Genomic DNA, 12,064 nt, shown 5'->3' on the forward strand with positions numbered 1-12,064 from the left:
CTCTGCATATCCGTCAAAGTGTCAAAGCGCCATAACAAATCCTATTAGTCACTGCTGATGATTTATTCACGTGATCGCGAGCCGCAGGCGAAGAAAGTCTGTAGTAGTAAAAAAAATTGTACTGTTGCTGATAGCGCTAATCAGTCCCAACTAAACTCCGCACCTCAACTACGACGACACACGATACGAGGGCAGCAAAGTCACAACAAATGCCAGACGGGCTCTATCGGATTCTTGACATTTCGTCACATGTTGTACATGGATACGTGGGTAATCGTGCGTCTACGTTTCCGCTGCAATTACTCGAATGGGACGTTGACGTGTTGAATACGGTTGCCTTCTCAAACCATACAGGATATATGCAATGGAAAGGCGAGCGCGCTACTGCATCTCAAATTCGAGATATTTACGAAGGTTTAAAGTCGAATACATTGACTGATTATGATGTTATCTTGTCTGGATATATTCCCGGCGCAGAGGCTGTTCGAGAAGTTGGTCGAGTAGTCGAGGACCTTCGTCGCGATCAAAATGATTCGCCATACGGCCGCGACGAGATAATCTGGGTCCTTGACCCAGTAATGGGTGATGAGGACAAACTCTACGTATCGCCGGATGTGGTGCCAGCTTATGAATCTTTGTTGCCGTTGGCGACGGTTATCACGCCAAATCAGTTTGAGACCGAATTACTCACCGGCACAAAACTTACCTCAGAAGCTGATATCTTCACTGCATTGACGACTTTACACAATAAATTCCACACGCCAAACATTATTATTTCATCAGCTGTGCCGACCGGGAGCGGTCAACAATCTTCGTCATCTGGCAAGGGAAATGATTTTATCTGTGCCGGACAGACATTCCGCAGCGATGGGTCTGCCTGTCAATTCTTTCTGCGCTTGCCATTTATAGACGCCTACTTCACCGGAACTGGCGACCTTTTCGCCTCCATGGTGGCGGACAAATTTTTCAAACATACACGTCGCTGCCATGAGACTTATGTATCAAAAAATCTCACAATCCCAGATCACGATCTGCCTCTCGTGCGCACGCTTGAAGACGTCAGCGCAATAGTTCAGGCCGTGCTGCGCAAAACGGCAGACGCAGTGGCGCTATACGATAAGCAAGCCGAGCTCGCAGTGAAGACTTTAGGTGTCGCGAGACCAGAAAAGGGTACTAAGGAACGCAGAATCGCAGATATGAAGCATGGCGAGTTACGTTTAATTCAGAGCCAGGACGCGTTTAAAAATACACACACCAATGTAAAAGCTCAGTTTTACTCGGCATGAGTTTTTTTGTATTCCTACATTTATGGGAATAGTATCCATCATTTTAAAACAATTGAATACTTAATCTTGCATCTCTTGTCATGTAACAACTCGAGCAAGTATAATGTCAATTTGTACTTCATAAAAGTACATTAAATGTAAAATACATACGCGAGTCACAAGTTCTATCCACCCATCCAATTTGCGCCTGCATGTAAATATCAGCAAATATTATAAAATAAACCTTTTCAGCGTCCGACTCAGTATAAATACAATAGAAAAGGTTGAAAAAAGTATAAAAATAAAAATCTCAAGTCAAACGCCTTCTGTAAAGATATCCGAAAAAATTCCCAAAACAAAAAAAGCACACGCTATCGAACCCACTCAAGTGCTTCAGAAAAAACCCAATATCCCAAACCAACTACAAATACAATAGCAACCAAATAATAATAAAAGAAGAGTGTCTTTATTTTTCTTGTCTTAAGCAGACATACCCCGATGAATACGTCTATGCCGTCGCAAGTTGGAAACCACACTAAACCGACGTCCGCACCCATGATGATCACACTGGAACGGCTTCTCGCCGGTATGTGAGAAAATATGAGTTTGTAGACTGCTCGGTCGCGTAAATCGCTTGTTGCAAACCGGGCACTTGTGCTTCTTTTGAGTGCCGGCAGACACGCGCGAGTTAAACGATGACATGAGACTTTTTGCGTCTTTTGAAGTCACATAGCTAGCTCCGACGCTGGGAATATCATAGGCGGCCTCGCTAGCACTCGACTCGCTGCGGCGATGTATTTGGTCCAGAGAATGCGCGTCATCAAAGTCGAGGTGCTGCTGCGTTGGCTGAGAGGGAGACTCTGACTTCATCGAGCCGGGGTGTGTACACTGTGAATGACTGTTTCCGAAAGAGTCAAAGAGCAGATCGAGAGACTGATCGGGGATGATCGATGGGCTGAAGGAGTGCATAGTATCCTTCATGGTAAAATTGTGATCGTGAGGCGATGCAGAACCTTCAAGAAAAGAAGAGGCCGCAGTTGAGAGCGAAGCCGAAGACTGAGGCGAGCATGATCCACCGTGATCGCTGACATAGCCCGTGCACGAGGCGTTGCGCCGCCGCCGCACGTAGAGAGGCAATGTGGACGAAGTAGAGGAAGGATCGATGGCGACGTTGGTAGACATACAGAGCATAGGCACGAGATTTGCAGAGGTCTGTGAAGTCGAAGCGTCGGAAGCAAGCATATCAAGTCCAAGCGTGTTTGGCTGCTGCTGCTGCTGTTGATGTTGCTGCTGCTGCTGTTGCGGCTGTTGCTGTTGCGGCGATTCTTGGGAAACGCGGATGACGGGTTGCGAGGGTAATGGGGCGGAGAAGAGGTCGTCAGGGTGCGAGACACGACGCGCAAAGGCTCCGGGACTTGAGTGAGAGTCGCTGGAGGGGAGAGGTGTGGATTGTTGTGGATAGAAGAAAGGCATCTGAGCTGCGGGCCCGGTGGAGAAGTGGGTCGACCAGGCAGAGTGATCGAGATCCGAATTGCGTGGGATGACTGCAGACTCCTCAAGAGAGGGCGTTGAAGAGAACGGGTTATGAAAGACCAAGCCGCCAGCGACTTCGAGTTGGTCGGCGAGGGCGAACATAGCTGGAAGAGAGGGCGGAAAACGGGGGTGGGAGATGGATGAATAGACGGAAGGGGCCTGCGTTATAAAGGCTCGCGATGGAGCCAACCCCGCGAAGGCCAAGTCCGTGGGCGGCCGTACCCAGAACCGTACCCTCCGTATCTCTCCAGCCACCGCCACCACTCACTAGCCATCCAATATGCCCTAACCCTGAGATTGATTCAATTCGACGTGATCGCCGAGGTACATCCTGTGCCTGCGTCTCGCGCGGGCTAGCTCAGGCGAGATGGTCCCCAGGACGCGACTTGATGGTGTTAGCGAGCTGGAGATATGGGGAGAGAATACTCGAAGCATGCGTAGAGAAATACAAACGTAGATAGCCAAGAGACTTCAGAGGTAGACCAGAAGGTGAGCAGGCAGAGTTCCACAGTTATTGGACTGGTCGAGTGAGCAAAGCAGGCCGACGATTGGCCGCGGAGCTCAAGTCCGCCGACGATGAAGCGCTCACCGCACGTGTCTAAGCGATATTTCTTCGTCATCTATGACGGGCGCCGTTTGTCAATTCCGGAGGTGAAAGAGGACCAGTTCAGTTGTAGCTTTAAATAAGGGAATGATTCATCAAGGTAATACTCGATACCGGCGACAAAGCTAGATAAAAAGTTGTCATATATGTACAGACTACAACAAGAGAGCGATTTGATAGAGCAATGAGACCGATATAGATGTTTATCCTCACTACATTGACCAGTATTTGCAGTCTGTCTGCCTGCTCCGAGAAATCTCTCCCCCAATAAAGCATTGAATTTATCAATAGGTTTATTGCTATTAATTGCATTTTTTTGCAATTTCCGCCGCTGCCAATTGTTTTCAAACAAGCAAGCTAGAAAATGAAGCTGAGCAATAAAGTAAGGCCAAGTGCGAACAGAATTATATGGGTTTTTCAAAATCCCTCTCACTCTCATAGACGCAGACAGCCAACCGCAAAACGATGCCAAAAACAACACGCTCGAAACGAGGAGCCAAGTACAATTGTGTAATTGTCTTGTTCGTCAATTGATTGTAATTAAAACTCTATACGATATATTGAATTCTACAACAAAATAATTAGATAGAAAGGGCATCATATTGTCGTCAATGTGCCTGACGTCACCCGTTGCCCGCCCACCTTTGCGCCGTGCCCAAACCCTTTTCCTCTGCCTTTCTAAACACGGTACTACGGGAGTAACTTTAACTTTGGTGAATAAATTTAGGGCTCGCCAACGCCTACTGCAAAAAGAGTGCACGACAGGAGGGCAACAGCTTGCATTAGTCATTGCTAGCGGCTTATGTGAAGAGAAGAGCGCACGCTAATTAAATCAGGAGCCAATATAACCGACGGCTAGCTATTTTTCACGAAATCAGAGTATTATCTGTGTATCTCGTCCCTGCCTGCTCGGTCTTGTTGTGAGTGTATATGTTCCTGTTCTGTTCTTGTTCTTGTTCTCGTTCTAGTTGAACTGGATTTTTTCCAATTGACTGGAGTCGTCTGTTGCATGGCATACAGTGGGCAGATTCATCTACGACATATCTATAAGTATTGTGCTATATTGTTGGTGTATATAGGATACAGACTAGTGCGGCTGCAATATATGAAATATTCTAAGCCTAGCAAGAGTATGTGTGACAAGAGACACGAAGACAACAGAGGCGAGGGTGAGCTTAGTTCACGTGCTGGCGGCAGTCCTGTGCTCCGACTGCTACACCAGTTGGAGCCACAAGTGTTGTATGTTCAGGATGGCAACGGCAAGACAATGTACCAGACACTGAGTTTTGAGTAGCAGATGAGCCAGGGCACGATTGAACCTTCGCTGCAAATCTCGCGCAAAAGGCCACAAGTGACAGTGCATCACGAACAGGCCCTGTCAGCGTCGTCAATCTAATCTGTGCTTTGAGAGCCACCGAGAGACGGAATCTGCCATGTGTAGGCTGTTGAAGAAGGTAGTCACACCTGTCGGCCGTATACATTGCTAAATTGACGACACCGGAATTTGGATTAGCTGTCCCGCTATCGCGGATCGCCCTAGTCATCTCATTCTCGCAGCCGACCTGAGATTTCGCAATCTACGGAGGCCAGTGCACCGCTCGTCTGCTGAATATACCATCCTTTTAAAACCCCAGGCCGAAGTAATATCTTAGTATCCATAATCTCTAAGCAGCAGCACGAGTCACTGCTATTTGGCGCACAGAGCGCATCTCCCAAGTCATCTCTCGCGCCGCGCACTAGCCTGTTCGAGTGATCAAACCTTGGTCTGCTCAGGCCTTCGTACTCGCGCTCTTACTCATCTGTAGTCACCTCGCCTCTTCTCTCACCCGCCCTCTGAGCCCCAAAATAACCACACATCACTCATGACTACCCAAAACAGGATAGTTTAATGTCTCAGCTACATGTCTCACACCAGCCGTCGCTTCTTCCGCACTCTCATCAGCTCTCTCCATCTATGCTTCTTTCATTCATAACGCCTTGTTCAGACTTTTATTTACTGTTTTGTTTATTTTCTATAGCTCTGAATGTTCACTCAAATTAATAAACATATCCTTTCTTCTTTAACCCTATCCCTCCGCTGGGCACCCTCATTGAATGCGAAAAGCCTAGGCGTCGACCATCCAAACTTAGCAAACCAAGAATTGGTAGGTAAACTCTCTCTCGTACATCTCGCACTATTTGATAGCTATTCACCTTTTCGTCTATTTGCTTTTCTGCCTCGGGAGGGCTCCTTTGAGCGTTAGTTGGCTTTGAGATATAGTCCAGATCAGTTCCTTTTTTTCGCAGATCAGATCCATGAAGTTGGATCTCTGACATTATCAGTACACGCCGTCGAGATACACTTGAAAGACAAAAAAAAGATGACACGTTCTTTGCATGATATTATTATTTATCATAAATGCTTTAGAATTACGTAGCTATCAGCTTTTTTTCGATCTTGACATAAATTTATCCGATCTCCGATTGTTTCACAATACTGTATTTTTGAATATAGATTCATTCGATGTCTATGGCAGTAATCCTCAACTTGTCTGGTAAAACAAAAAGCAAAGCAAAAGATCGTTCCACAGAAATGAAAAAGTTTTGGCATAGATGTCTATAATCTATCACTATACACCGAATAAAAAGTATATTATGATGCCTTTAATATTACTTTGTTGCTTTCATTACAAGATATTGACGGCGGAACGCCGTGTCAGTAACTCTACCAGTCCCAAATTTTTGGGTCGACTTCGGGGATTACAAAAATAAGACTTAGATCAACTGTTGCAAAGGCATTATGTTTTGACTGCCGCTTTTTCGTTTATTCTGTATTTCATGAGGCGTTTTGCATGAAGAAAATACATTGCTTGAGAAAACAACGAGAATATTACACTTACTTGCATTGGTTGCGGCAAAGTTTCATTTCTCATCCAAGAAAAGTACAGAATAAATTGCTCGATTTCTTTCTCTAATTAACAAAAAACTATACCTCCTATATTGGAGTAAATCGTGTGTATAAAAACGAAATTTTATTTCTGATTCTTCACCAATTATTGTACATACAATCAAGTCGTGTGTGTAGCGTTATTTCGCATCTACATGACTACGGCCCACAACTCACTCGTCTCGCAAACGAAAAGTCTTGTTAGCATCTCTATCTAACATTAGTATTACTCTTCTTTATTTTTTCTCTATAATGTTGATTGAGTCCACGATTGCCATCGCGTCTGTGAAACATAATTAACATATGTCGACGACGACAGACTTCATTGATAGCCAGCAAAGAAATAAAGAGTAAAGTACGTCAACGGCGCACGGCGCAGTCAGTATTATCTCATATCCAATCATTGAAACAAGAAATGAAATACTTACTCACCTCACCGCAAGAGTTAAGCAGAAAAGTATGATGATACAATATAACTTAAACACTGCAAAATAACGTTTAAACCTTAAATTTCGCAGAAAGACATAGCTAGCATATAAATTTACCCGGCCCCTTGAATACATCAATTTCTGATCGAGCGATATTTAAACTGTGTGAGCATTCAAAAGCTCTTTACGAGTTTGTTCTTTATCTCTTCTTCTTTTTACCATATAGTTGCTTGATTACTTGTTTTGCTCTGAGCGCTTGCCACTTTTCGTTTTGGTGTCAGAAGATTGCCCAAAATTTGCTTCAATAGAGTCAATCTCGACTCAACTTCTATCATTCAATTTGAATGTCCTCAATAAGAGGAGCCGCGTTCACTTCTCTTTTCCGACGATTCAAAGCGAATAATTCAAATTTTGCATATACGACCCGAACAATTGTACTAGCATTAACATGGATTCCGGTCGTTGCATACGTTGCTAATCATCAAGTCTGGATCGGCGTGATTGATGGATCCTCAATGACGTGAGTACCCAGCTTTTCCCCCCTCCAAATAGAAATAAGAAAACGGGGATGCTAAGAATTGACCTGTGCAGACCGACTTTGAATCCGGAATCGAATGGACTTGTCAGGGATATCGCGCTGCTATGGAAATCGGGCTCGAAGAATTACAATTCGTATAATCGCGGCGATGTCGTCGTGTTGAGGTAGGCCGGCTCAAGACTTTTTTACATAAACAGAGATTGATTGTTTCTCTCATTTTTTTATATATTTTTAGAAATCCTCGAGATCCTGAATCGTCAGTGGTGAAGCGTATAGTCGCGTTCGAAGGTGAAACAGTACGCACGCGTTTTCCATACCCGGAACCAGTATGTGTTGTTCCACCATATCATTTCTGGGTTGAAGGCGATAACATACATTCTGTTGATAGTAATACATATGGACCGGTAAGTTCTCTCCTATTTTAGACCATTTTTCACTTAGATTATCTAATTTGACGATTGAAGGTATCTTGTGGACTTGTAACGGCTAGAATTCGATATGTATTATTCCCGTTTAGTAGATTTGGCAAGATTGCGGTCCGAGGAGGACGAGATCCGCAAGCAATCGTGATAGGAATGAAGTCTGCGCGTTGATGGTTTTAAAATTAAATGTTCAAAAATCAAATGTGTAAGATATTATTGGTGGTATATATGAAAGCCGTGGTATATAGATTATAAATATAAATTAAGTTTATCACTAGAAAATGGGATTCTTGTTCTTATTTTTTCTTTATCGGTGTTTGAGGTTAGTTTTGGGTGTTTGTTTGGCGAGGCTTTGAACGTGCATATGATCATGCGAAATAATCTCACGACTGCTACAATTTATACGCCGCGAACTGACTGCTAAAAATAAAATTCTGCACTCAGAAAGTATCATATAGAAAATCAAAAAAACTAAAGGCAAGAAAAAGGGGAAGGTCGCGCACTAACAGGAACAACACACACACACGCACGCACACAGAGTGAACTAGTTTTAAACCACCATATTGGTGATCAACGCGAATCTGGATCCTATTTACCGTGGCTAAACGGTTTTACTTACTCTTGCAGCATATCGCAGTATGAAATATGGTAAAACTGCAAGTAGCGGTTGAAAATCAAACTTTTTTTTATTTGGTTTGAGATTCTTTTTTGTCTACTAGGTCAAGAGAGGACAGTACTATATTCTAATTCTTACTCGCTACCCGATGAGCTTACAACAACGATGATAGCATGTAAAAAAGTAACTGTCAATTTTTTGTCGAATTATCTGTTCTCATATTTCCGATCGATTGCTACAATTCAAAAAAAAGACATTTAATTATTTGTTCTATACTCGGAGAGCCCTCTCAATCGTACGTCATTTCCGCCAACCTGCATCTTTCTTTGCCAAAAACATAGGTTTAAGCTGCAATAAATTCTGAAGTTAGATACCCATTCCATCGTACAGTACTTCTCGCATTCCTCTCGGAAGTATACTTTTTTTTCGTGTCAAGCTTTGTCTCATTGTTGGGATGTTCTTTTACTGGAGGAGTGGATATTAGATCCGGATCTTGCTTCCGGCGAATCATACCTCTGCATCTCTTGTCTCTGATTTTTCCCAACAGCACGCATCAGAAATACTAGACAATCTTAATTTAATCAAATCAGACCATTCACTGAATTCTAAATAAATTTCTAAGTAATATTTCTGTAAATCTGGCATGTTTGAAAGCTAAGTCTATAGTACCTTGCAGGACCTACCCAGCACCACTCTGCGCGCGCCGTTTTTATGTGACCCCTAATTTTCCCGTACCACTGATATTTTCGGCGACCCTCCTTTAATCCTAAATTGTCGAAGAGGCTCTAATATTTCGTCAGGTATTTATTGAAGAAAAAAAAACTATTTATTAGAGTGAGTTGAAGTCTTGTTTTTGAAAATTGTTGTCGAGGGACGGGAGTTGCTGTAATTCATCTTTGAGATAAAGAGAATATAATAAGGAGGTATAAGAGTCTTGAATATAGTCAGCACGTCTCAATTAATATTAACGCTCTTGAAATGTGATGAGCCGGAGAAAAAACTTGAAATCTAAGAATATTTAGGAGAGAATCAGCAAAATAATAATCAAACTTATCCATTCTTTGTGAGCATGATTGTAGATAACGAACATACACATTTCTCTTCAATTCTCCTAGTCATAATGTCAAAACGCACAATCAAGTACTATTCTTTTTGACGAATTATTAGAGAACTTTAGACCCTGCAAAACTTGTTGCTGAAATGAGAAAGAGCTAATCAAACCGGTGCACCCGCTTTCGGAATATTGCTTAGAATACTGTCTTTGATACCATGGTCCCGTGCACGCATTCCTTCGTTGTGTTGTTATTAATTTTCAATTCTGATTGGATCCATTAGGGAGAATAGACTTTAAAAAAGCACACTTCTTTCGATTTCTATTTCTGCTTTCTTGTTTTGTTTCGTTCCGCGAAGTGGGTTGGTTTGAGCGAATTTGAAAGCCACAGCACAGCACACTGCCGTCTCGAGATAATCTCGTAGACTCAAGTTGTCTTGATCAAGTACCGCAATTGATCAAAAACTTTCTTTAAATGGGAATGCATATGGCGCTTAGTGGATATTTTGCATGAGACGATATTCTACGAGATTGGTAGCTCAACGCAATGGTATTGGACATGTCTTACAATGACCTATTATGAGTATTTTCAATACAACCGGCGACAATCATATCTAATACTCCTCAGAGCAGGATATCAATACAAAAGGTAAAGGATAAGAAACTAAGAGGATATTTGGCAGATTCGGGTAGGTTAACTCAATGTTATATCTTGAATGTTTTCATTGAGCTATTGCTGTATCTTAATAGACACTCTTTGGATTCTTTGACTTATTCTCATGGAGCTGTCTCCATATTTGAATCTCGTTATTGAGAAACTACGGTTTCAGAAGCATTCTATAATCATATCATCTCGATAGGATAATTGAGATTTGGTTAAAAACTAACTGCCATTTAAGGAAATCTTACATTCCGTCAACAAAATTTTCCACTAGAGCCTCAAGCTGGTTAACGTGATCAAAACAATTGAAATCGTTGTGTATCATACATCCGTTTTATAAAGCCTGGATTTCAAAAAAAGGGACCGAAACTGTCTAAGGTCCGGCAAGAACGAGATGGGTTTTTTACGCCATATCGGAGCTAGACATTTAATGCTCCGGATCAACAACTCGACTACTTCTTATCGTCCGCGCACTGCAACAACTAGGTAAAGCTAGCCAGATATATGTCACTGAATAATCCCTATTTTTAGACTCATAAGTAACATATAGTGGGTATATGCGACTGCTAGTCCTTTTGACAACTCTCTTATTCTATTGGTGATGTCATTGAACACATGCCAAATGTTTTGCTTGCGATGGTTGAGTGTTTTTGCCCTGATCTATACTCACTTGCTGCATCTGTCCATAGATTTAATCATAGAAAATATAGCTCACATTATATAAATAAATGTTTCATTTAAATAGAGCCAGTTGCTTTCGGTAGATCAAGTACAAAGAGACGGAGGCCGTCTGCTACAGATCAAGAATGTGCGGTGACGACATAGGCGGGATCTATTCTGGTTCTACTTTTACAGACTGGCAATGCAGATTGGCGGGTGGAGAGTACAGTACACAACTGCCACACAAAAACCAGCTAAAAGCTAAGTTCGGCTGAGTCACCCACAGTTTCATCTTTTCTGGACTGGATTTTCAAAAGCTGAAAAGTATTATAGAAAAGTGTTAGAGGAATCGACAGATAATCTGACACAGCTTTGTACGGTAGCAGTCTTGGGATCTTTAGCTTACTTTTAACAGTGCCCTGTCTCGGCAGTGTCGAACGCACTTATAATCGACTGAGCCCTATCCGTTTTGAGCCTGGGAAACCCAAATCAAATATCGGTGCACATTGCTTTTTCCAGGTACTAAATACTTCTTGATCGGCTGCTTCTGTCAATGAGACGAATCACTGCCGGTGAAGACGTGTTCTTGCCCGGATGGCGTGCCCACCTTTCTTTTCCTTGATCTCGCTGGCTTGTAATGATATCATTACGCGTTCGAAAAAGCAAATAGAATGCTGCGAATGACGTTATTCAGGCCAGATGGATCTCGGTATATGTTCGGAAGCTGTTCGTAAACAGAGACGTTTTTGCTCTGTATATGCTTTATTCTGCTTATTATCGTGGTACTGTTTGTTGTTGCAGTTTGAGAATGCATTGATAAGCTGCATTGAAAAGCCTTTTCTTCATTTTCTACTTACTTCACTGGTAACTTTAGCTTTTCCTATTTAATGATTTCTTACTGGTATAAAAATGAAGCAGATTAAGTAGCATCCCCTGAAGCGAGAGACATGATCCGGGTGATCGTGTAAGATGATGTCATAAAAAGGATTGATCGTAGAATAATCAAGAGAAGATTGTTACTTCATATATCGAAAATTGAGAGCATGGGTTTAGGCTACTGTATTTTTGAAACACAGTTGTTTTAACCGTCTATTGTTGCCTGTAAGCGCTCTAGATACTGTGCTTGTCTTGAGTGCATTCTCACTGTTACTACGTAAGTGTACTTAGGCATATACGAGCCAGCTACATACTTATAAATGAATTCATTTAACGTGACTTTGTCAGCCCCTAAAGTCGCTCCCCGGATCTGATGTCCGTCCAGCATTCTCATTGACCAATATTCTCTTTCAAATCACTCGCTAGACTCACACAGAACCTGGTGGGCAACTGAATAGGACAGTCTTGACAAAAACTCATGCAA

General features: G+C 42.5%; 3 protein-coding genes across 3 annotated transcripts; 2 read left to right on the top strand and 1 right to left on the bottom strand.

The window, feature by feature from the left end:
* Positions 1-16: 16 nt before the first annotated feature.
* Positions 17-1,450, top strand: V2V93DRAFT_370817 (Ribokinase-like protein). The gene has a single exon (XM_066910366.1). The coding sequence runs from the start codon at positions 210-212 to the stop codon at positions 1,284-1,286; it is 1,077 nt and encodes a 358-aa protein (XP_066765331.1). The 5' UTR covers positions 17-209; the 3' UTR covers positions 1,287-1,450.
* Positions 1,343-2,926, bottom strand: V2V93DRAFT_370818 (uncharacterized protein). The gene has a single exon (XM_066910367.1). It carries the CDS (start codon positions 2,898-2,900, stop codon positions 1,746-1,748), a length of 1,155 nt encoding a protein of 384 aa, XP_066765332.1. The 5' UTR covers positions 2,901-2,926; the 3' UTR covers positions 1,343-1,745.
* A 3,984-nt stretch (positions 2,927-6,910) lies between these two features.
* V2V93DRAFT_370828 (peptidase S24/S26A/S26B/S26C) lies at positions 6,911-7,999 on the top strand. Its single transcript, XM_066910368.1, has 4 exons — positions 6,911-7,276; positions 7,348-7,458; positions 7,530-7,698; positions 7,759-7,999. The coding sequence occupies exons 1-4, from the start codon at positions 7,101-7,103 to the stop codon at positions 7,885-7,887; spliced, it is 585 nt and encodes a 194-aa protein (XP_066765333.1). The 5' UTR covers positions 6,911-7,100; the 3' UTR covers positions 7,888-7,999.
* Positions 8,000-12,064: the final 4,065 nt, after the last annotated feature.

Source organism: Kockiozyma suomiensis, assembly GCF_038497685.1.
Source record: "Kockiozyma suomiensis strain NRRL Y-17356 unplaced genomic scaffold V2V93scaffold_8, whole genome shotgun sequence".
NCBI lineage: Eukaryota > Fungi > Ascomycota > Lipomycetes > Lipomycetales > Lipomycetaceae > Kockiozyma > Kockiozyma suomiensis.

Excerpts from the sequence above, each read along its gene's own strand:
- V2V93DRAFT_370817 (XM_066910366.1), top strand. The coding sequence starts at position 210 with ATGCCAGACGGGCTCTATCGGATTCTTGACATTTCGTCACATGTTGTA.
- V2V93DRAFT_370818 (XM_066910367.1), bottom strand. The coding sequence starts at position 2,900 with ATGTTCGCCCTCGCCGACCAACTCGAAGTCGCTGGCGGCTTGGTCTTT.
- V2V93DRAFT_370828 (XM_066910368.1), top strand. The coding sequence starts at position 7,101 with ATGTCCTCAATAAGAGGAGCCGCGTTCACTTCTCTTTTCCGACGATTC. Across the intron at positions 7,459-7,529 it reads GGCGATGTCGTCGTGTTGAG|AAATCCTCGAGATCCTGAAT; the intron begins GTAGGCCGGCTC and ends ATATATTTTTAG. Across the intron at positions 7,699-7,758 it reads ATAGTAATACATATGGACCG|GTATCTTGTGGACTTGTAAC; the intron begins GTAAGTTCTCTC and ends TGACGATTGAAG.